Source organism: Ursus maritimus, unplaced genomic scaffold (genome assembly GCF_017311325.1).
Source record: "Ursus maritimus isolate PB19 unplaced genomic scaffold, ASM1731132v1 scaffold_5, whole genome shotgun sequence".
NCBI classification, from domain to species: Eukaryota; Metazoa; Chordata; class Mammalia; order Carnivora; family Ursidae; genus Ursus; species Ursus maritimus.
The window spans coordinates 53,497,699-53,524,282 of NW_024426663.1; the positions used below are offsets into that span (position 1 = coordinate 53,497,699).

Consider the following 26,584-nt stretch of genomic DNA (forward strand, 5'->3'; position numbering starts at 1 on the left):
AAACAAACAAACAAACAAAAAACCCAAAATTAGAGGGTGGTCATGGCACTGCCAGTTCAGGAATCTTACACAGTATGTCCCGATATCACAAGTAGGAGTCGCGCTGGAAATCCAGGATCGAAGGAAGGGTCATTCAATGTTATTACTAATGTGATCTTTATTACGTTTCTTTAAAAAATTACTAGTTCTGCCTTAGTTTAAACAGTCTTATTTTGTTGTGTCTAATTTTAAGTTTCTATCAGTTCCAAAAAGACACAGTAGGTAGACTAAAAGTCAATCTGCTATAAATTATACCCATATTTTCCACAACAAGACAAAGTTAAAGGAATAACAAGATGCTATCAAGTAAGCTCATTCTTAATGTAATGTCTATGTCTTTCCAAGAATAATATAAAAATGCTCAATTTATTTTAACTCTTATTTGTCCTAGTCATTATTTGGTCAAATGTAATACTGTTTTTCTTCAGTCAATATGAAATGTGCTAAAAGGTTGCTGTGATTTTTCTGAATACCTATCTTTAATATCATGTTTATTAAGGTACTCAGAAACTGGGGGCACCCAGCTGGCTCAGTCAGAACAGCATGTGACTCTTGATCTCCGCACTGTGAGTTTGAGCCCCACATTGGGTGTAGAGGTTACTTAAATAAATAAACATTAAAAAAATTAAAAATTAAAAAATGTACCCAGAAACTGAATGAAATTTTCTATACTTTTTTTTCCAGATTTTATTTATTTATTTGTCAGAGGGAGAGAGTGAGGACAAGCAGGGGGAGTGGCAGGCAGAGGGAGAAGTAGGCTAGCCTGATGTGGGACTCAATCCCAGGACCCTGAGAGGGGCTCCCTGCTCAGCGGGGAGTCTGCTTCTTCCTCTCCCTCTGCCCTTTCCTCTGCTTGTGCTCTTTCTCTCTCTCAAATAAATAAATAGATAAATCTTAAAAAAACTTAAAAATAAATTCTTACAGGTATTTAATATGCACATATATTTATGCTAGATAAGTAACTAAAAGGAGTGTCATACAAAGTGAACATATCTCAAAAGCAATATAAGAAAAAGAGAAAAGCAATATACAAAGACTAGAAAAAGTTAACTTTCTTCTTAAAACAATTTTAGCTGATAAAAGGCTTTCATTATAGTGGAACGGAAACTTGGTACAACAAATTACATGCAGGTTGTACAATATAAAATAGTGATGAGTATATATTACTGAGAAAGCATGCTTATCACAGATTTTTCTCTTATGTTACCATAGAACAAGAAGTTGGTATACAGGGGTGCCTGAGGGGTGCTCAGTCGGTTAAGCATCTGCCTTCAGCTCAGGTCATGATCCTGGAGTCCCAGGATCGAGTCCCACATTGGGCTCTCTGCTCAGCAGGGAGCCCGCTTCTCCCTCTGACCCTCCCCCGTTCTCTTGCTCTCCCCCAAATAAATAAAATCTTAAAAAAAAAAAAAAAAAGAAGTTGGTATACAGCTTGGTATATTTCAGTCTAACTTTGCATTCAATTTTTATTTAACAGTATCCTAAGAAAAAAAATAGCAATTTATAATTAAGTTACCCACAGATGAACGCGAATAAGTAAATAATCACATGCAGAATACCCTAAATCAGTTACAATCAAAGATTCATAATTTGATGAACCAAATATATCTCCCACATTTATAATGTAATTGGTAAGTTTTCGTTGATAACTGGCTGATTATCTAAGACCTTAAAAAGTGTTGAGCCCTAGAATCATCCATTGAAAACTTTTAACCAAGAATTTTAAAAATATAAAACGTGAACAATTTCTTTAGGAAATAAAAATATATAATACACCTTAAGAGTTCAAATTTCATATAATGTCAGGTAATTTTTGGGTAATCTTATACAGCTTTGTACAGAGATCTAGACTTTTAAAGAAATGAAAATAAGAAAACAAGAAATAAATTACCTGCTGCTTCCAGCAATGCTTCTAATCGTGCCTGTGTCTCTGGATCCACAGTACGTAAGTCTGCTCCTTCTGCAGTACTTGATAAGAATATCTCTGATGTTGTTTTAAGTACTGGGTTATCCAGATCTTCTTGGTCCAAAATAAATGATTCGACCTGTTTACGAATTAAAAATGCAATATCCATGAAACTGATCTCAATATTGTTAGAATAACTGTAATTTAAGATAATATGATTTCTGGTTTGGAATTTAAGTATAAGCAGATAAATTACTGTAGAAATATGGGGCTGTGGGAAGGGACTTTAAGGGAGCCTCCTATCTGCTTATCTTCAGACATGACTACAGTATAACTCAGACACACCAGATTCAAGTTTCCTGAAGAACACTGTACTTTCTGTGCCTAGCACAGAGCTTGAAAAGCAGCTTTTGTTTGTGCTTTTTTTTTAAATGAAACAAGTACATGAATATAGTCCCTGGGAAGATGTAAACAGGACTAGACAGTAAAAAGACCAGATAGCATTGATAGGTCATTAAGGGCCAGCTTTTCCTCTCTTGTAATCAATTCATTAAATTCTGATTCTTAAAAGAAAATAAGATTTAATACACTGCCAAATACCTGGAGCCCTATAGACAAGAAAGCTCCATGAAGTTAGGAACCACACATGTTTGTTCACTGCTCTGTCCTCTGGGCCTAAGAATATCTCATATACAGTAGGTACTGAATCCGTATTTGTCGAAATGAATGAATGGTATAAACAAAAGCAACTTATGAAAATAAATATGTAACCCTCTAATTTCAAATCAACTTAATTCTAAATGAAAAATTTTAAAAAGACTTTATTTATTTGACAGAGAGAGATAGCGAGAGAGGGAACGCAAGCAAGGGGAGTGTGAGAGGCAGAAGCAGGCTTCCTGCTGAGCAGGGAGCCCAATGCAGGGCTGGATCCCAGGACCCTGGGATCATGACCTGAGCCGAAGGCAGATGCTTAACAGCTGAGCCACCCAGGCACCCCATCTAAATGAATTTTCTTAACAAAATATGTACAGTCTTTCTGGGAAGCGATTTGGAAATGTGTATCAAAATGCTTTCAAAGGCTCATGCCCTTTGATTCAGTAATTCCATTTTAAGGAATCTATCCTTAAAAAAGCATCTGAAAGCAAGACAAAAATATCCAAGGATGGTCACTGCACATTAATTCAAATTCCAAAAATGAGAGGAAAAAAACTACAATTGGTAATTTGGTAAATACATTGTGTCCATTCACAGGATGGACTACCATGCCGTCATTAAAAACAAGGTTTCTGAAGCAAATTTGGTGACATGAGAAAGCAGTCATAAAGTGAAGTGAAAATCACAAGATTTAAAACAATATAATCTTTACTTTGCTAAAAGTATATATATATATATATATATATATATATATGTAAACATGAACATGACTATCAAGTATATAATCATGAGTATATACTTATGTACCTAGACATGTCTACAATATGTAAATACATATAACCAGGGAGGTTAACGTATTTGCAGACAGATAGAAAAAAAGGAACAGAAAGGTTAAGTACTTCTCCACTGCCACGCAGCTAATAAATGACAAAGACAGGTTTCAAACCCTGCCACACAGCTACACAGTCTATGCTCTTAACTACTAGGCAATGCTACCTTGGAGGGCCACAGTATTTGGACTACATTATTTGACATATTTGGTTAGCTTGTCATCAGTTTCATAATGGCCACCAAATAAATATCCTAAGAAAGACTGTAAAGTTAAAATGATTTGGATACATTTTATTACCTAGTGAGGTACTAAAATTTTACAAAATAAACCTTTAACTTCACATCTAATAACACTGAGCCACGTTACTATGCTACAATAGAGCGTCTTCAATATGTGATTACAGACAAAGATGCCATTCTAGATCCATGCCAGTAGATAAATGTACCCTATCAGTTGTTAAATGATATGAAAAGATAACTGCTTGTACAATAAAAACCTCTTCACAGGCCCAAGAAATTATTAGGTATTTGCAGGTCCATATACTTGCCAGTTGTGAGGATAGATAAAATCATCATGCCAAACTCTGGAATTTTTTATTACAAATGGTATTTAGAAATTAACATTTCTGGGACACCTTGGTGGCTCGGTCAGTTAAGCAACTGCCTTCGGCTTAGGTCATGATCCCAGGGTCCTGGGATCGAGTCCCACATCAGGCTCCCTGCTCAGTGGGAAGCCTGCTTCTTTCTCTCTCTCTCTCTCTGACAAATTAGTAAATAAAATCTTAAAAAAAAAAAAAGAGGGGCGCCTGGGTGGCACAGCAGTTGGGCGTCTGCCTTCGGCTCAGGGCGTGATCCAGGCGTTATGGGATCGAGCCCCACATCAGGCTCTTCCGCTATGAGCCTGCTTCTTCCTCTCCCACTCCCCCTGCTTGTGTTCCCTCTCTCGCTGGCTGTCTCTATCTCTGTCGAATAAATAAATAAAATCTTAAAAAAAAAATTTTTTTTAATTAAAAAAAAGAGAAATTAACATTTCTATTTTATAAAAAGCATTGGTCTAAAGTGGTATTACACATAATATGGAGACAAATACAGATTCGTACCATGTAACATTTTAAAAATCCAAGTTAAGGGTTCTCTATCCTCTGTTACGCATTTTCCCAATATTTACTGAAGTCCTGTTTTTTTTTTTTAAGATTTTATTTATTTATTTGAGAAAGAAAGCATGCGAGAGAGGGGGGGGAGAGAGAGGGAATGAACAGGGGGGAGGGGCAGAGGGAGAGGGAAAAGCAAACTCCCCACTGAACAGGGAGCCTGATGTGTGGCTGGATCCCAGGACCCTGGGATCATGGCCTGAGCCGAAAGCAGACGCTTAACCGACTGAGCCACCCAGGTGCCCTGAAGTCCTGTTTTATATAAAGCATCTTGACAGTACAAAAATGTGGTAGAAGATATAAGTCAAAGGCAAAATGACTATTACAAAATGCCTCAAAGAGAAATAAATGGTACAACTACATGCATTAAAGAGAGAGAATTTGCTTCCAGCCCCAGTAATCCAAGACTTTGCACAAACAGCAGCATTTAGGTTAGACTTTGAAGGACGCACAGAATTTCACGAGCTAGTCAGACATGGGGATAGAAGCAAAAGGGAATGAAATAAAAAAGGGGCTTGAAGATGCATTTGAAAAGCGATGAGTGGTTCACTCTAAAAAAAAATATAAGGTCCTTCATATACTGTTGGTGGAACTATAAATGACACAGCCACTGTAGGAAACTTTGCAGTTCTCCAAAAATTGAACACTGAATAAACATATGACCCAGAAATTTCACTTCTATGTGCATAAAAGGATTTAAAACATGTCCATACAAAAATCTGTATCCAGAAGTTCATTGCTATATTATGCATAATGGACAAAAAATAGAAAAACCCCCACAAATGTCCATCAGCTGGTAAATGGATAAACAAAATGTGGTATATCCAAAAAATGGAACATTATTCCACCGTTAAAAGGAATAAGTACTGACACATGCCATAGCATAAACAAACCATGCAAATATTATGCTTAGTGCACGAAGCCAGAAAGAAGAAGTCAATTATTGTATGATTCCACTTACACGAAATGTCTAGCATGGAGACAGAAAGTAACTTTGTGGTTACGTGGAGAGTCAGAGAGGGAGAGATGGGAGTGACTATTAATGGGTCTAAAGTTTCTTTCTGGAATGATGAAAATGTCTGGAATTAGATAGTGGTGAATGCTGCATAATCTTGTAAATATACTAAAGACCAATGAATTGTACACTTTAAAATGCTAAATTTTATGGTATGTAAATTTATTTCAAAATTTTTTAAAAAACCATAAAGAACCTAGAGTACAACTATGGCTTTAGGCTAGAAAGAACAACTGGGGATAGATTTGAATAAGACCATGTAAAATATGACAGACTGCTCATGGTCTACCGGGTCACCTCCACTAGAAAGATAGAGACCCAGTAGCAATGTCATCCTGGATGTCAGTAATATTAGTATCACATACACAAGACAGCACATTCCCAACTGCGTGGGAAGAATCAAGTTTGGAAAAAAACACAAAATAGAGACATGTCCCTAGCCTTCAAAGGGCTTATAACTTCTCTCTAAAAATTAAAATTCATAAGACAATTTCTTCAGTTTAATTCTCCTACATCTTAAAATGCATGTAAATTCAAATTTCAGTTAGGCAACATGACATAATGGAAAGAATATTGTACTACAGATCAGGAGAATGAGGTTGAACTATCAGTTTCACCAGGCACTATGTGTGACGTTAGGCACGTCACTTTCCACCTTTCTGATGTTCCATTTCTTCCTCAATAAACAAAGATAATACCTGCCCCACCTATCCTACAGCGCTACTGAAACGATGAAATAAGGTAAAATAATTTGAAAATAATAAAACACTATATAAATGTAATTTTTAGAATATTAATTCTGTGTAATTACAATTCTTTTGTCCTGTCCCTTGCCACAGTGTCTATCTTCTATGCTCTTTCAAACTGGAAGAATGATATTCACTGAGAATCTCACATGACACATTTTCGTCAGAATTCGCTTGAATTCTTTTTTAAAATTTTATTTATTTTTTCCAGTTTCATTAAGATATAACTGACATACAACACTGTATGAGTTTAAGGGGTACAACATAATGATTTCGTATATGTATGTACTGTGAAAATGACCACCACAGAAAGTTTAATTAACACCCATCACTTCACAGTTATAATTTTTTTTCTTGTGATGATCACTTCAATTTTCAAGTTAGTTTTAGGCACTTTATATTTAAGTTCTGACCCAAAAGATCAAATTTTAGGGGTGGCTGGCCCTAAAATGTGCAGTCAGAGGAATGTGCAACTCTTGATCTCAGGGTCATGAGTTTAAGCTCCATGTGGGATGCAGAGATTACTTAAATAAATAAAACTTAAAAATAAATAAATGAATAATAAAAGGATCAAATTTTAAATATCTACAACACTTGTGGGAAAAATCTTAAGTTTCCCAGAATGAGTTGTAATTATACCTAACTATATACACAGATGATTTGAATACAGTTAGATATGCCAAAAAGCACTCAACTCTAATATATCCTTTCTCCTACCCTCTCAAAAATTTTAAAAGCCTGCCTCAATGTGGAATCAATACAAGAACAAAATATCCAGTTACCCCTATTGCTTTGGGAATATTTGGGGGTTTGGTTTTGGCAGCTCATAAATATATTAACCTGGTAAACCTGCTGAAATACATACTTTTGTAATTCAGATTGCAATGGCATTACCTCAACCAGCCAACATGGAAACCATTTATAGTGACACGGAAATACTAAATTAGACCAATTCTGTGTATTTAACATAAAAGGCTTGGTGATATAGTCCCCAAAAAACACATCTAGGAAATGGGTAAGTCCAAAATAATGTTATATCTAATTAAATTAGTCTGTATCATATAAATGAATACAGACGCCCCCAAGTGTCTTACACAAAGCTAGAGGATCACAGAAATGTCCCCACGGCCCAATGATAATTACATAACTGTCGATCCAGCAGCTACACTGAGCTGCAAACATAAATACTCACCTATAGTATCACTGTTTTTGCCAATGACAAGAAAGTTTATTTCAAGTCTTTAAGACTGCAGATTTTTTTTTTCTATCTCCTGATTAGTTACAAAACCAAAAGGTGGAAGAAAAAAGTTGAGAGGGAATCTGGCCCCAAAAAAACTGTTTTTCTTTTCTAGGTAATCTTTTCTAAATGCTACAGGCAAAATACTTTATGTCTTTCCTCTGAAAAGTCTTTTCTGACCCTTCCTTCTTTAAAAAAACATGAGTATAGTAGCTTCAACTAGAATTTAAACAAAGCAGGGGCAGGGTGGAAAAGGGGAACAAGAATTTTCTTCTATCTTTTTATCACAATTGACATTTCAGAAACGAACAACTGGATGGCAACAGTTACTAGGAAGATTAACCACAGACTCAACTACTATCACCTTAAAAAAAAAAAAAACAGAGTCAGTTACCTGGCCAAAATCTAGTTAGAAAAATCACTTATTAACCAAGCTATGCTTTGGCCAAAACTCAATTCCAGTAAAAAACAGCAACAACAACAAAAAAACCCACACAAAATTTCTATCAAGTGTAAGTAAGCAGTGTTATAATTAAAACATTAACAATATTAATATGTTTTAGGTCTTAAAAAAGTAAACCACAAAATCTCACCTATACATTTGTCAATAGCCAATTGCTACCTTCTATAAGGTATATTTCTGGAAACAGCAATTGCTAGTTAGAGAAAATAAGTTAGTAAAAAAGGAATATTTGATCATAAAATATATACGTTATATATATTTGTTTATATATTCTCCAGTCACTTGGTCATATCATGCAATTAGCAAATAAAGACTATAAGCTCTCAAACTAAGTTGAAAATACATTGTTTTAAACAAAACACCTTTTAGCCTAACAATGAATTATGAAACTTTTATTTTAAATATGTTAAATTAATTTGTATTTTGAGTTGGGGACTAAAATATTAATAGCCACAAATTTTGTTTCTGCTAACCTTTAAGAATAATCATCAATCCCATGAATTCCAACTGGGGCTATAAGAAGGGTAACTGTTTTACATTACCTCTTCTCACAAACTTTCAAAAATAAAGCTACCTTAAGAGATTCAGATTTGAGGAGCGCCTGGCTGGCTCAGCCAAGGGAGTGTGCGGCTCTTCATCTCAGGGTTGTGAGTTCAAGCCCCATGTTGGGTGTAGAGATTACTAAAAAATAAATAAATTTATAAAAAATTCTCTTTAAAAAGAGATTTGACAATTTAAAATGGAAAGCTAAATAAAACACTGCAAACATCTGAAACATTTTTAAAAAATGTATTTGCTATATCTCTTCTCTTTTGTACAGTTTATATTTGGATAGACCAGAATGTCTTACTTTTACCCACTCCAAGCAAGCCCTCTATTTAAGTCAGAATCAGCATTTATACCATTTTAGAATGCAGGTGGTTTACAATTGGTCTTTACTTGGAAGAGCAAAAAGTATGGATCAGTGTTCCAAGGGATAATTAGTGAAGGATAGAGCAATTTTTTTTTTTTGTAAAAAACACAGTATCCAAAAGTTTCGGCAGTAGTATTACCACAAACATGCCCCAAGATGCATTTAAAGGGAGAAAGTAGTGAGTTGCAATTTAGGACCAAATAACGATAAATTTAGGAAATGAGGTTTTGCTGATTATGTAAGACCCAATAAAATCAGCAAAAACATCTCGGAATACTGGAATGAAAAGATGGTATTCCTTAACATAAAAACTTTTCAAGTTTCTTTCTACAAGGAAAATTGTATTCCCAATTTCAGACCCACAATCCTTTTCTCAAAAAACAGTAATGGTAACTTGGGGTTTCTAAAGTTGATTAGTTTCACATAGTACAAAAGAGAACCAGTGTACTTTTCCTAATTCTAAGTTAAAGCTAGAGAAAATTAACTTCACTTTGCTCAACTACAAAAACTTAATTTCTAATGTATAATTTTAATACAGAATCTATTTTTAAAAAATTTTTCTAATTAAAGATGGGAGAAAGGAAGATTTCCTTAAAGTAATTGCTACTTGGGGTGCTTGGCTGGCTGAATTGGTAGAGCATGGAACTCTTAATCTCACAGTCATGAGTTCAAGCCCCACCTTGGGCAAAGAGTTTGCTTAACTAAATAATAATAAAAATATAAAAATAAAAACTCTGCAGTTTTTTTTTTTTTTTTAAAGCTACCATGAGTTAAGCGCATTAAAAAAAATTAGAGAGAGAGAGAGAGAGCAGGGGAGGGTATAGGGAGAGGGAGAGAGAGAGAATCTTAAGCACGGAGCCCAATTTGGGGCTCAATCTCACAACACTGAGATCATGACCTGAGCAGAAATCAAGAGTTAGAAGCTTAACTGACTGAGCCACCCAGGAGCCCCCCCATTCAATCATCTTAACTACTCGATGAAGTAAATTAACTGACTTTCATTTTAAGTAACTGAAACTCAGAAAATTTAAGTGACTTGCCCAATATCACATAACCATACAGGACCTGAAGCCATATATTTTGGACTCCAAAGCTCTTTTTACCACACCAAGCTGTATTAAGTGAATCTTCTCAACAATGGAGTGTAACTAAAACAAATACTAATCAACTAAGTAAGCAGAAAAACTGTAAGTACGGTAATCTTCAGTCTAACAACAGTAGCGATGTCAGGAAAAAACTTTTTTTTTTTTTTTAAGATGTTATTTATTTGTCAGAGAGAGAGAGAGAGAGAGCACAAGCTGGGGAAGCAGCAGGCAGAGGGGGAAGCAGCAGGCAGAGGGAGAAGCAGACTCCCTACTGAGTAAGGAGCCTGATGCGGGACTCAATCCCAGGATCCTAGGATCATGGCCTGAGCTGAAGGCAGACACTTAACCGACTGAGCGACCCAGGAATCCCCGGAAAAAACGTCTTTAAATAAAATTAAGTGTAATCAAGATTATCAAACCCACTAACACCTCTTTGGCAGAGTTCTTAAAAAGACAAATCAAGTTTCATCTAGTAATTTCTGGCACCCACATTTACATTATTTCTAATGTACATTTACAACACATCTACAAAAAATTTGTGCCACAGTAGGTTTTTTAGAAAGAAGACTGATCACTTATACTTATTAGAAAAGTCACAAGGAATGAAGTATCTGGCAATTAAAGCCAAGAAAATCTTAATGTTGAAAGGATAAACTTTATATTTTCTCTATCATAATAAATGGGTAAAGGAGTCCTGGCTTCTACTCATTATCCCAAATAGAAAATAAGCATTCAACACTCCAAAGAAATACTTGATTTTAGTAAGTTAAAAAGAGCCTCAAAAACCCATAAACCTCCAATCAATACCAATAAGGACAGGAAAGCATAATGACTAAGAGCAAGGACTCTTAGAATACCAGTTCATCTCTCATCGTGTGATCTTAGCTAACTTGTTTTACCTCTTTAACCTCATTTACCTCAGCTATAAAATAAGGACAGCAGTAAGCATATCACAGGGTTATTGATGAGTAAGCAAGATACTGTATCTAAAATTGCACAACAGTGCTTAACACATGGTAATTGCTCAACAAATATTAGTTGCTATTATTCTTATTAATATTACCACTACTACTATCATTAAGGTCAGTCTGCCCTGCCTTCCTATACTCTTACTCTCCACTCCACAAAAATAATATAGAATCCATCATACTCATTTTAGGCTAACAAGTAACATGAGCATATTAAGCACTACAGATATATTCATTCAACATTTATTAGGCACCTACTATATGCCAAACATTCTATTATATACTGGGAGCACAAAAGTAAATAAGACATGACTCTTGCTAATTAAATAGACAATCAAATAAATGCAATAAAGTATTACAGATGCTATAATAGCTATATACAGACAACATGAGAACACAGAAGGAATGGTAAATTCCAACTGGAGTAGTAATAAAGGACATGAGTTAGAGATGACAACTCTGGAACAAGAGGTATCCAACAGCATGGGTAAGAGGGGACATCAGTGACAGCAGCAGCAGTGTATAGTAGTACTTACAAACATGAACTTCAGAGTCCAAGATACCTGAATTAAAATACCAACTCCAGAGCAACTGGGTGGCTGAGTTGGTTAGGCACCCAACTCTTGATTTTGGTTCAGGTCATGATCTCAGGGTTATGAGATCCAGCCCCACCCCAGGCTCCAGGCTTAGTGCGGAGTCTGCTTGGGATTCTCTCCCTCTCCCTTTGCCCCTTACCCCCACCCCGCTCTCAAATAAATAAATCTTTAAAAAATAAAATAAAATAAAATAAAATAAAATAAAATAAAATAAAATAAAATAAAATAAAATCCCAACTCCATCATTACTAGATAGATAACTTTGTGTACATCACACAACGTCTCTAAGGTTCAGTTTCCTCACCTGTAATTTGGGACTAATTGTTTTTGCATTTTTTAAAAAAATTATTTATTTAAGAGAGAGAGTGAAAGAGAGAGCATGAGCTGGGTGAGGGGCAGAGGTCAAGGCAAACTCCCCACTGAGCAGGGAGCCAGATGCCAGGCTTCATCCCGGGATTCCAGGAGCATGACCTGAGCCAAAGGCAGACACTTAACCGACTGAGCCACCCAGACACCCTGTTTTTGCAATTTTGATTTTTGATTAAAATCAAAATCTTCATATGGCACTTGTAAAGTTTATTTGAGAATATATAGGTGAGTACTTAACCCACTGGACAATAAGCACTCAACATATAATAGCTATTATTATGATTCTAGAAGCCAGAGCAGCAGAAGCAAATTAAACCAGGGCCTATAATACCCTGATATGTTCAGAGAACTACAAAAATTTGGTATGACTAGAAACAAAAAACAAATAAAGTAGGGTAAAAAAGGATAGAGTTTAAAAAATAGAAGCCAAATCCTAAATAGCCTTGTACGCCACATCAAGCCTTCTGATTTATCCTTTATCTAAGAAATGAGAAGGCTTTTTGTCAAAAGAGTGATATGACTGGACTGACATTAGAGAATTTACTCTGATAGCATGGTAGAGTAAGAATTAGAGGGGTATAATCTTGAAGGTAGACAGAACCGGGGATTACTGAAATATAGCACAGTACAGTAAGAATTAGAGGGGTATAATCTTGAAGGTAGACAGAGCCAGGGATTACTGAAATAAATGTCACGAAAGATGATGGTTTTATTTATGGCAGAAGCATTAAGGAAAGAGACCCCCTAAGAAAGGGACAAATGAACAAGATGTTAAGAAAGAACCTACAGGACTTGATGCCTGCTTAGATGTGTACGGTGAGAAGAAATAGCCAATGTGAGACGTGAGGTTTCTGACTACAGTACTTTTAGGGCAATGTAATTTACAAAGATGGAGGTAAAAAAAATTGGGGTGAGGGGAAATGATGAGTTCAGAATTAAAATTGGTGATCCTGAGGTGTTTATGCAACATACATATAGTAGGCAGCTGGAAGGCCTTTGGGCAGACCGCTAAAAGGAGGAGATGGAAGCCACACGGATATTTAAGAGAAGAATGCTCCTGAGAGAACAAGCTGCAAATGCCAAAGGCTCTGAAGCAGGACATGCTTGGAGAGTTTACAGAACATCATCGAGCAGCTGTGGTTTTGCTTAAATATGAACACAAGACAAGCTAATGCTGATGGACTTTGTATCCTTTCATTTTTACTCATTGCCCCTTTAAACTTGCCCCTTAAAAACTCATCAAACTCCTGAAGTAAGACCTCCAAACATCAACCTTTATAGTGATCATCCAACTTACACAGGACAATGATCCATACATTTGCATTTAGGATCTTGGATTGTCACAAGACCATGAAAATATTAAAAGAGATAATGCAATTAAAGTACACAACGCCTTGAACACACTCAGATAAATTTGTTAATAAGTGAAAGGAGTTTGGAAGGACAAATATAATTTGAATAAATAATTTACCTTGTTTTAATAAGTTCCCTGAAATGTTCATGCTTGTGAAAAGACTGATATCTTTAAGGGCAGAGACCACATTTTTTCATCTTTGTCATTCCAAAGCCTAGCACGAGCTTCTTCAAATAGTAGGCTCTATATAAATTATTGTCAAATAAACAAGTCCACTCTACAACACCTATCAGAATCAAACAGGCTGCCAAGGACTCTAATTTCTGAAAGACAACTTTATTTTGTATGACATGAATTCATAAAGAAGAGGTCCTACCCTAAACTAAACTTTGATTTTCTTTTCTAGAGAATGAGTAAATGACTGTAACAGATTAACCACAAGGAGATAATAATACACAATAGAAAAATACCTTTGATACTGTATGATCATATTATTCTATATTTTGTTGGGGAAGGAATAATACATCAAATCCACACACCTGATTTAAGTATAGCCTTAATTAATGCTCTCTTTAAAAGAAAATAAACTTTTCTTTATCAAATCCTAAGTGAAACAGGTACTAAAGTATAGTATAGACTCTCACTGTTCATAGAGTGAAAATAACTAACAATTTAATATAATTGCAACCATTTGAGCAGTGACATCTAAGATTTGTTTTTGCAATTTAATCACATAGGTGATAACACTAGCTTGGGTGTCAAGCAAATTGTATGTTACTTAAATATTGGATTCACACGTCTTAAGTAGTTGTTAGAAGATATCAAAGGCAAAAACTCTAATTACTATGGTTTACATTTTATTCCACTTATCCATTTGTCTATTATCCTGAAAAAAAATTCCATTTACATTCTTCATGCAGACTATAGTCCACATCAGATGTGTTCAGACTACAACTACAGGAACCAACCATCTCCTCCCACCCCAGTTTTATCTCCTCTCAAACATATACCCATGGTCTGTCAAGGAGAGGATACATGAAAAAAAAAAATCAAAAACTAATATTGTGACAACTTGCTCTTCTCATAGCCTGGCAAACACAGGTTTAAATCACATGAGTTATCCCCCTAGTCGAACAAGAGTGTATATAAGAGGGGCAGAAATTTCAAGAGTTAGAATATTATTAATGAGGGGGAGGGTCTTTTGTGTGTGACCACAAATTCTCCAGCATATTACATACTCCCTATTAAACTCTTCTGAAGACCCAATCAAGAGAAGAACATAACCAATAACCCAGAATAGCTAAAACAATCTTGAAAAAGAACAAAGTTGGAGGACTTAACTTCCCAATTTCAAAACTTATTGCAAAAAGCTACAGTAATCAAGATAGTATGGAAGGAGCATAAGACATCTAGATAAACTGAATTTAACAGAAATAAACCCTCCAGAAATAAACCCTCACATTTACAAGTCAATTGACTTTTGATAAGGGTGCCAAGACAGTTCAATGGAGAAAAAAATAGTCTTTTCAACATATGGGTGTTAGAAAATTGGTTATTCACATTCAAAAGAATGAGGTGGGATCTATCTCTACCTTATACGTTATATAAAAATTAACTCAAAACGCATCTAAGACATAAATGTAAGAGTTAAAACTACAAAACTCTTAGAAGAAAGTAGGCATAAATCTTCATGACCTCGGATTACACAACAGTTTCTTAGACATGACACCAAAGGCACAAGCAACAAAAGAAAAAAAATAGGTAAATATAAAAATTGAGCTTCCCCAAAATTTTAAAATGTTAAGGACACAACTGAGTGAAAAGAAAACCAATACAATGAGAAAATATTTGCAAATTATGGACCTGATATGGGACTAGTACCCAGAATATATAAAAACCACAATTCAACAAGAAAACTCAATCAAGAAATGGGAAAAAGATCTGAATGGGCATTTCTCCAAAGATATACAAATAAGCACATAAAAAGATGCTCAACTTCATTAGTTATTGAGAAAATGCAAATCAAAACCACAATGAGATACCACCATACCCACTAGGATGGCTATATTAAAAATAAAAAAGTTACCAAGGTTGTAGAGAAGTTGGAACCCTCATACATTGCTGATGATAATGTAAAATGGCGCAGCTGCAAAGAAAAGTTTGGCAGTTCTTCAGAAAGTCAAACGTGGAGTTAGTTATCATAGGGCCTAGCAATTAACACTCCTTAGGTATACACCCATGAGAACTGAAAAGAAATGTTCATGCAAAACTTCTACACAAATGTTCACAGCATTGAAATAAATGATAAACAAAATGTGGTATATCTACAAAATGGAGTATTTTTCCAATGGAGTACTGATACAAGATACAACATGTAGAAACCTTGGCAACAATATGCTAAGTGAAAGAAGTGAGATACAAAAGACCTCATACCACATGATTCCATTTATATGAAATGCCCATGCTAAGCAAATCCAGAGACAAAGGCATATTAGTGATTATCAGGGAATGCAGGGTGAGGGCAGGAGGATGGAAAGGAAATGACTGCTAACGGGTACAAGGTTTTGTTTAGGGCGAGGGTAATGAAAATGTTTACAAAAGACGGTGATAGTTGCACAACTTTTAAATATATTAAAAACCACTGAATTGTACATAAAGAGTGAACCTATGATACGTGGATTACATTTCAATTTTTAAAACTTTGGGAATTGGAATTTGAAAAGTACTTTGGAAATTTGTTCAATTTCCTATTTTGATAACTGCACTGTGGTTATGTAAGAGAATGTTTAGGGAATGTATACTGAAGAATTTAAGGGTAGAGACGCATGATGTATGCAACCTATTTTCAAATGACTCAGAAAATAAATTATTCCTTTATTTGTTTATGGAGAGAGAGAGAATAGGACAATATGAACACAACTGGTGAGTCTGGCTAAAGGATATATGGGGGGAGTTCCCTGTACTATTCTTGCAACTTTCGAGTAAGTTTGAAATTACATTAAAATAAAAAGTAACAAAGATAATGTATCCAATATAATTGGACTATTGCCCCTTTTGGGATTGCTCTTTGATAATGATAGTTTGTTTCACCTATGTTACTGAATTTAGCCACTGTACAATTTTTAAAAGGCAAAAATAAAAATGTAGAGATATAGCAGAAAAATAAGTAAACACAGAAAAAAATCAATTAGAAGCTGGTAAGAGCTGAAAGTCCTTCCAAAGTATACCACTCAAGGTATCAACTGACAAGGTCAAATCTTTACTTTCTGACTGAGATTTCATAAAATGCTTACATGAAAATTTTTTCAATTCTACATCATTAAAGAAAATACTAAGGTTCATTTTCATTAATACCATACTGAGATAATTATTTTTAAACTGAACTCACCGCTAGTTATATAAAAGATAAAACATATTCTTCTTAGCATTTAATCAATATAAGAAGCACTGTGACCAATCACAAGTTAGTTAATATGAGAATGAATCAGGGAAAAATGAGGATTATAATTCAGAAACATCTACTCATCTACACTATTCCATGTTAACTGGGTTCAATGCCTTTAGGGAAGACACCACTGAGTGCTCACACAGCCTCTCCCTACTATAGATGATTTTTATTATTTTGTCAAACTCAAACCTTTTGATTTGCTAATATCTAATATGATAAAACAATTACATTAAGATTTCTTTAAAGATTTTACCTATTTATTTTGGGGGGGAGGAGGGACAGAGGCAGAGGGAGAGAGAGAAACCCAAGCAGACTCCACGCCAAGCAAAGAACCAACGTGGGGCTCAATCCCACAACCCTGAGATCATGACTCAAGCTGAAATCAAGGAATGGACACTTAACCAACTGAGTCACCCAGGTGCCCCAAAACAATTACATTAAGATTTGCATTAAAACAGGGGAACCTCAGGGCACCTAGGTGGCTCAGTCGGTTAAGCGGTCTGCCTTCAGCTCAGGTCCTGATCTCAGGGTCCTGGGATCGAGCCCCACAGCGGGCTCCCTGCTCAGCGGGGAGTCTGCTTCTCCCTCTCCCTCTGCCTGTCTCCCCAGCTTGTGCTCTCTCTCTCTCTCTGAAATGAATTAAAATCTTTAAAAATAAATAAATAAATTAAATTAAAACAGGGGTGCCTGGGTGACTCAGTCAGTTAAGTGTCTGCCTTAGGTTCAGGTCACGATCCCAGGATCCTGAAATCAAGCCCCACATCGGGCTCTCTGCTCAGCGGAGAGCCTGCTTCTCCCTCTCCCTCTGCTGCTCCCCCTGCTTATGTGCTCCCTCTCTCTCAGTCTGTCAAATAAATAAATAAATAAAATCTAAAAAAAAAAAAAAAAAAGATTTGCATTAAAACTTGTTCTTACTCAGAGAGATCTACAGATTCAATGCAATTCCTACCAAAAGCCCATGGGCAATTTTGGCAGAAATATAAAGACTCATCCTAGAATTCATGTGGAATTTCAAGGGACGCTGAATAGCCAGAACAATCTTGAAAAAGAAGAACAAATTTGAAGGAACAACATTGCCCGATTTCAAAATTTACTAGAAAAGTTACAGTAATCAAACAAAGTGATGCCAGCATAAAACAGACATATAAACCAAAGGAATAAAACAGACAAGCCAGAAATAAACCCTCCAATATACGGCCAATTGATTTTCAATGAGGATGTCAAGACCAATCAATTGGGAGATGACAGTCTTTTCAACAAATCATGCTGGAAAAAATGGATATCCACATGCAAAAGAATGAAATTGGACACTTGACCTTACATTGTATACAAAAAATCAACTCAAAATGGATCCAAGACCTAAATTAAGAGCTAAATCTGTAAAATTCTTAGAAGAAAACATTAGAGAAAATCTTCATGACACTGATTTGGCAATAACTTCATGCTTATGACACCAAAAGTACCAACAAAAGAAAAAATAGGTAAATTGGACTTCATCAAAATTAAAAACTTTGAGGAATGAAAGGACACTATTAACAGAGTAAAAAGGCAACTTACGGAATAGAAAAAAATAGGTGCAAATTATACACACGATAAGGGATTAATACCCAAAGAACGTCTACAATTAAACAATGAAAAAGAAACCCAACTGAAAATGGGGATAGGATTTGAATAAACATTTCTCCAAAAAAGATACACAAATGGCCAAAGGCACATAAAAAGATGCTCAACAACACTACTCATTAGGGAAATACAAATTAAAACCACAATGAGATACCACTTCACACATATTAGCATGGCCATTATCAAAAACAAAAACAAAATAAAAAACAAGTATTGGCTAAAATGTGTGGCAACTGGAACCCTTGTGCAGTTCTGGTGGGAATGTAAAATATTATAGCTGCTATGGAAAACTGTCTCCTGCAATCCCACTACCAGATACATACCCAGAAGAAATGAAAGCAGGGACTTGAACAGGTATCTGTACGCCCATGTTCAAAGAAGCATATTCATAACAGCCAAAAAGTAAAAGCAATCCAAGTGTCCATCAACAGATGAACGGATAAACAAAATGTGGTATATATACGCAATGGTATAGTATTCAGCCTTCAAAAGAAATGAAATTCTTTTTTTTTTTTTTAAAGATTTTATTTACTTATTCGACAGAGATAGAGACAGCCAGCGAAAGAGGGAACACAAGCAGGGGGAGTGGGAGAGGAAGAAGCAGGCTTATAGCGGAGGAGCCTGATGTGGGGCTCGATCCCAGAACGCGGGGATCACGCCCTGAGCCGAAGGCAGACGCTTAACGACTGCACCACCCAGGCGCCCCCCACAAAAGAAATTAAATTCTGACACAGGCTACAACATGGATGAACCCTGAAGACATAATGCTAAGTGAAACAAGGCAGTCACAAAAAGGGAAACACTGTATGATTCCACTTATTTGACGTACCCAGAGTAGTTAAATTTATAGAGAAAGAAAGTAGAATTGTGGTTGCTAGCGTGTGGGGAAGGGTAGCTGGGGATGGATACAGAATCTGTTTGGGAAGATGAAAACACTCTGGAGATGGCTGCTGGGGATGGTTGCACAATAATGTGAATGTACTTCATGCCACTGAAGTGTACCCTTTAAAATGGTTAAAATGGTAAATTTTACATATATTCTAAGATAACTAAAAAAATGGTTAAAATGGTCAATTTCGTCTCTGTGTACTTTACCACACACACGAAAACAAAAACAAAACTTGTTCTCAATCTAACTGTCCTCATTACGAACTGTTAAACAAATCAAACTTACCTTGGCAACTTTATAATAAACTGCTCTCCTGTACAATTCTTTGGTTCTTAAGGCAAATCCCTGGGGGTATACCTGCCTTTCTCTTTTCAAAATTGCACACTAATGCAGGTAAATCAAACAGCCAGGATGCACTGGGATATCTACTTAAAAAAACAAAAACAAGAACAAACACCCTTTCTACTGCTGAAAACATCCACTAAGGGAAAAACTTTATGAGAACAGAAGTGTATGTAAAGGAGGAAGATCAAATGTGCTCTTTGGCAAACAGCTGCTAAATTTCAGTCTAGCAAGTAAAATACAGCTTTATATATACAACTTTACTTTCTTCCTGGTTTAGGTAAAGTTGGCCAAAGAAAGGTAAGCCAGTCAATCATCACAAGGCAAATGATCTTCATTCACGGGAACTACACACCATCATTAACTACCAAGAGAACAGCAAGCAGATTTCAATTTCCACAAATTAATTAGAGTGTAACAATATACAAAACCAACACTTTCCATATTGGCAAAGGTGCAAAGCTGGGTATATGCCTTTCTATATCAGTAGTTTTAATATTTACTTAATTCTTTTAAGATGAATGATGACAAGAATTGAACTTTTCAAGTAAGTTCAATTACAAAATTATCTTAGAATAGTGCTCCTCCTATACTCAATGGTATACTTTTAACTGCCTTCTTAATATACTGATCTACACAGCAGTCACCAATTTCATTAAATAATATAAAACTTTTCCAACAAGGTCAACTATGGATTATGTGCTAGTTTGAGATAGGCATGTCTTAAGCAACTAATTAAATTCATTGGTACAATGCACCAGAAAAGAAACAGCAGAACAAGTAAGATAACTAGAATGGGAGTCAGATGACCTATTTTCTACCACAAATTAGCTGTGTTATCCTGGGCAAGTCACTTAGCTCAAGTATTTCTCCACATGAAGGTTCTAATTTGGTATTTTGTCAAATATGGATATTTTTAAAAATTCATTTCATAACAGTAAGAAAAGCATTATCTTAAAATAGAAAAAAGTATGGAAAAATAGCTTTACAAGAAGTTCACTACACTGTCCTTACGTTTCTCATTTCACTTTAATGAAAACTTCTACAGGGACTAAGCAAGCATTTATTGGAGAAACAGTATTTTGTAACCCAAAACTGCCTATTTCTTAATCTGCAGAAGCAAAATAATAGCATGGGTTCTGGATTCAGCATTAGATTAAAATCCTAGCTTTACTACTTACTAGATGTGTAACATTTTAACCAATTTTTTGTTTTTTGTTTGATGGATTCATCATTTCCCTGAGCCTACCATTTATTCATCTATAAAAATGCAGATACCATGGCGTGCCTGGGTGGCTCAGTCCTAAAGCATCTGCCTTTGGCTCAGGGCGTGATCCCTGCGTTCTGGGATCGAGCCCCCCACCAGGCTCTTCCACTGGAAGCCTGCTTCTTCCTCTCCCACTCCCCCTGCTTGTGTTCCCTCTCTCGCTGGCTGTCTCTATCTCTGTCAAATAAATAAAATAAAATCTTTAAAATTAAAAAAAAAATGCAGATATCTACCTCAAAGGGGTGTTGAAACAATTAAATAATGAGAGTATCTAGTACAGTACTGGCATATAATATGCATCCAATAAATGGTAGCAGTTACCTAAAAATGAGATGAGATGGGATTATCACCAAGATTCTATGACTTTATAGACAAGCAACAGAAAACTATGAAGTTCAAGATAGATAGATATATTGAAATAGGGGCACTTGGGTGGCTCGGCTGGATAAGCATCTGCCTTCAGCTCAGGTCATGATCTCAGAGTCCTGGGATAGAGCCCCATATAGTGCTCCTCGCTCAGGGGGAGTCTACTTGTCTCTCTCCCTCTGCCCCTCCCCCTGCTCATGCTTGCTTGCTCTCTATCAAATAAATAAATAATCTTAAAAAAAATAGTTAATTTATAATGGGTAAAAAAAGGGAATTGATTTTATTTCTTATACCTTTGGTTACGTATGTAGGAAGGTAAATTTGGCAAAAAACAAAAAAAAAAGGTAGACTAATTTCTTTTCTTTTTACTTGCCAATTCAAGACTAATACTTTTCAAAAACTGCTTTGCTTTCTCTTTAAAGCAAAATATTTTATATACCTACTCTATCATTGAATCAGAAGGCCAGAATTGGTTTCCAGAGGTTATCTAGTACATTATCACATTACTACCACATAGGCTCAGGAAGGAATGTGCTTAAACTCATCTCCAATGCTTTGTTCTTAACATGTTTTATCATTCTGATTAGAAAAAGTTTAAATTCTTCTCAAATTTACCACTTAGAAATATCACATATACAGTGTTATTTTTTGTAAAATATTAGGGAAAACAAAACTACATTTGTATTTCCATAAATTCTGAAAGGAAAAAAAAGACATTAAAAGTGTAGAGGCCAGGATACTTGGGAGGGGTTAGTCCAAGATTTTTCACTGTATTTGCCTTTATGTCACTGTGACTCATAACTGTATACACGTAATCACCCATTGAAATGTACTAAATAATAACCATAAGAAAATCCTACATCCTTCAAGTTTCACAATAAGGTTTTCCTCCATGCAAATCTAATCAACTCTGGTTTGACCCACCATTCATATAGCCATACTTATCAATACATCATTTTATATGTAAAGGCTTAAAGCTTTACTGAATGAAATTTGTGTAAGGTCGATATTCAGGCAATATAACAAATTGTTACAGTAATAACATGTAGCTTTTCCTTCTGTAAACGTTTCCAAAGTCTCCAAAATTTGCTCACTAGAGTACAAAGTTATTATTTCCTATTTTATCACTAGTATTGGTAATTTATGGAATAAAGCACTCTCTACCTTGAACAAAGTCCCCATAAAAGTTTTTTAGAAATTTATTTTCATGGACAATAAATTTTTCAAAAATAATATAGTATTTTAAGTGACAGTTACTCAAAATGATAAATTTACCACAGAAAATTTATAGCATTAAACCTTTCAGTACCCTCTTTCAATTTCTCTCTTGTCCAGATTATGAGCATAAGCCTTGAGATGCTATTAAAAGCAATGACTCACCTTGTTTACCTAAAGTTTGAATACAAAGTATTCATGACAAAATTGCCATCCCGGCCGATAAGAATGGACTCTAGACCAGGTGGTTCTCAACCAGGGTTGATTTTGTCCCCAGGAGACATTTAGCAATGTCTGGAGACATTTATGGCTCTCACAACTGGATGGGTTCTACTGGCATCTAGTGGGTAAAGGCCAGGGATGTTGCTAATGCACAGGACAGCCTCTAACAATAAGAATTATCTGCACTAAAATGTCAGTATGTTGCTGTTGAGAAACCTCGCTCTAGATTATAGATTTTACGTAACTCTAAAGCAAATGATACATCTCCTCTTCAACGAGAGAAAATCAAAATGGAAATTCTGTATGGCTGTACTTTTGCCTCTAAAAATAATTTTCAAGGAAAAAAAATTCCCTACAAAGCTTTTTGCTATAATTTGCTATAAATTGCTGTATACGGTATGTGTGTGCTTCTACCTAATTATAAATAAGGCACCTGCCTCAAGATAAGAAAAAAACTTCTATGATATAAAGCTATACTGTGTAATTGGGTATCCGTCTTTAAAGTGTGTGTATATAAACAAATAAACACACATACATAGGCTTATATAGGCCTAGAAAATTTACTGAAAAAAATTGTAATACTGGTTATCACTGAAGAATGGGATTTGAAGGGTCAGTGGGGATGAGGAAGGACTTTTCGTTTGCACCTTATATCTACTACCTACACTGTTGAATTTTTCAACATGACACTATGACTTTTATAATTTTAAAAGGAGGGGGCACCTGCGTGGCTCCGTTAGTTGAGCATCTGCCTTCCGCTCCTGTCATGATCCTGGGGTCCTGGGATCGAGCCCTGTGTCGCCTCGGCCTCCCTGCTCTGCAGGGAGCCCGCTTCTCCCTCTCCCTCTGGTCCTACCCCCCAGCTCGTGCTCTCCCTCTCCCTGTCTCTCTCACCCTCTCACTCTCTCTCAAATAAATAAATAAAATCTTAAAAAAAATTAAAAGGAGAATATCATGCATATATGTGCATATATTCTTATGACAGAAAAATTAACTCATAAACCTCGCAGAAGTCTTTTCTTTAGGTATTTTCTTCTTTCTTACTTGCTTAAAAAAGACTACAAATCTAAAATCAACATTTAAAAATTATTTTTTAAAGAATTTTCAACCTGATCTCCATTCTAAACAATGGTATGTTTCAATAGGATCCAATGCAAGTTCTGATTTCTATTCAAGGCCTTGGACAGCTAAGGAACATTCTTGCCATGCCTGAAGAAATACAAAACAGATATTTACCAATGTTTAAAAGAACAAGAACCAAAGATGCCAAATGGTGGCATTCTCTAAGCTACCATAATTCTAATAAAAAATTCACAAAAAGACCCAAGGCCATTCCTTAAACTAAAAGGTCTTTTGACTAAGCCAGCAAGGGAAAACAGCTTGCTTTTTCTTAGCTATTGGCTTTCATAATGAACAAAAAAGCGGTCCTTAGAGTATCTATGCCTCTGTAAACCCAAATGTATAAGACTCAACTAACTCCAGGGCAAATAAACTAGGCCTCCACATTTCTTACTTATTTCTCACCGAATCCTGCCTCATTTGGGGAACAAGACAAATTTCACTCTCAAACTATAAAATAACTCATTATCTTTCTGGATGTCTAGATTCTAAATACTTCGTTCTAAAACATCAAGGGAAGACAAAAATAAAGAATTTAGTATTATTCATCAAATGCCAACTGGGTGAGTGTTTTTTGAACAACATTATGATCTCTTCATACTAGAAATTCAAAGGCAATGATAGGGGAGAAGACAGCTAATCCTTCAAAAGAGAAAAGAAAAAAAAGAAAGAAATCTGCTTGGGCAAAACAGGTCCTTTCACTCACACACAGGCTATACTCTACCACTCATACTGTACAGCAAAGACTAGATACTCCAGGAATTTCTTCTCTGCGTGATATGGGAGAAAGAGGACATAAAAACAAACTTTCCTTTTTCTACAGGTTAAGAAAGAATCTAAATGCACTCTGAGTATCACCTTAGACTATGATAAAGTCTCTGGGTATCCCAGACACATTCATTCCAAAAATGAGACTCACCCATATAAACTTAATACCTAAATCCTTTTTAGCACAGAAAACTTAAGTAATGGGAAACTAAGGAGTCCTACCACTGACCTAAATGGGTACAAGAATCATCAATAAATAATTTACACAATAAACATCAAAAAACCAAAAAGGTGTGGATTTTGCTCACAGCTTTAATCACATGGTATGGGGAATTCAAATGAAATACAGTAAGCTAGAGAAAGAGAGAAAGAGAGACTGTGTGTGTGTATGTATGCGTGTGTGTGTGTGTGTGTGTACACAAGCCTCACAGAAATGGTTATTTCAAAAGCTCATTTCCCAGATATAATACATGAGCCAAAAGAGTTAGAAATTCATGACTTTGGAGGTTCATTAGCACTCTACCTCTGAAAAAACTTAAGAATACTATTTATGTAAAAGTGAATTAGTGATCTTTCACTTTACCTGTGATAATTATGTAAAAATGGTGCAGAAAACCAAGGATATTACATTTAGACCAAAGCAAAACTTTTCAGTCTCTCTTACAAGCTTAAAAAAAAAAAAAAAAGACTCTAATCTTTAAAATCTAAAGGTATTCCCACTTTATTTTGTAGGTAAAAAGCACATGTCTTTTAGGTTCCTCTCTCATCAATCTTCATTGAAAGGATGAAAGAAAGTCTTCCATAAGCATAAGAGTGGAGGTACTCCAGAGACTCTCCCCATAACTGCCTACTCAAATAAAATCCTGTCTCACTTTGACTTAGAAGTTACTTCTCTTAAAGTGAAATTCAAAGATACAGATATTCAAGGGACTATCTTCCTTACATCACACACACTATTTTTTCCAAAGCAAAACGCCAGAAGGAAAATGTACTAACGTTTTAAACTAAATGAACCCCTGTTCAGACATGGTAAGACAATGGTAGAATGGTAAAACAATGCACTAACTGTATTCTGCAACCCACAAATAGTTTCTTATTCCTCTCAAATACAACAGCCAGGATAGCCGTACACAGAGAAATCTCTGTACTTTAACAGCAAGATCAGAGGCTAAAATAATTGGTCATAGGGGAATGAACGAGGCACCTTAGAACCAAAATAGAATACTCTGGGCACTCAGAATAATAGCCATCATGGAACAGTACTATATCCAAGCCATGGACAAGAGATAAAAGTACATATATAATATACCTCCCTTTCCCCTAGGGCCCAAAAGATGACGATGCCTTCTATCCCAGGTTGCTCAGACCTAAAAAGGCACAGTTCAGAGTTGAAGAGTTACAAGAAATGAAGGATCTATCATTAATTGCTGCAAAAGCTGTTCAGTGTTTCACCTTCTCCAAGCCTTAAAAAATACAGACTTCAGCTATCCAGCTATTCTGAAGTTCAAAGATGCACTGGAATTTCCTTTTCCTGTGTAACTTCACAAAAGGTCCCAGGTGCAAGACTCACGTGCTTTCTCAGGGTGAAAGCAGAGAGCTTCTTCATACTAGCTTGTCTCAAACTAAAAAAGGAAATTAAGAACGCTTCTTTCATACACAGGTAAGGCACAGGGCAAATAAATGACAGACAACTCAACTTTGGGGACAGGCATATAGTGGAAATGCTCTTTCAGCTAGCAAGCTCTGGCTCTGTCTCAGTCTCTCTCTCTCTCTCTCTCTCTCCCTCTCCATGTCTCGCTCGCTCTCTCAGTACCAAGGGCAGGGACTCTGGCAAGACCCCGCCCCCCCATCTCCAAAGCGGGGTGGGCGGGAGGTAGCCAGAGGAGTCCTTGTTCCCGCGCGAAGCTTAGAGACCAAAGGACTCCCCATTGTGGGTCTACGGATGGTGACGGGAACCGGTCCGGCTCGAGCCGCCGGCTGACGAGTAAGCTCAGGGCG

At 35.9% G+C, this 26,584-nt stretch overlaps 1 protein-coding gene across 4 annotated transcripts in view; it reads right to left on the reverse strand.

Annotated features, from left to right (window-relative positions):
• The window catches only part of LOC103663936 (ankyrin repeat and KH domain-containing protein 1), a 120,328-nt gene that overhangs the window by 91,132 nt on the left and 2,612 nt on the right, over positions 1–26,584 (reverse strand). For all 4 annotated transcript variants that reach the window (XM_040622343.1, XM_040622342.1, XM_040622346.1 and 1 more), the window contains exon 2: positions 1,931–2,084. In XM_040622343.1, the coding sequence (XP_040478277.1) occupies positions 1,931–2,084 (154 nt within the window). The remainder of the gene's footprint in view (positions 1–1,930; positions 2,085–26,584) is intronic.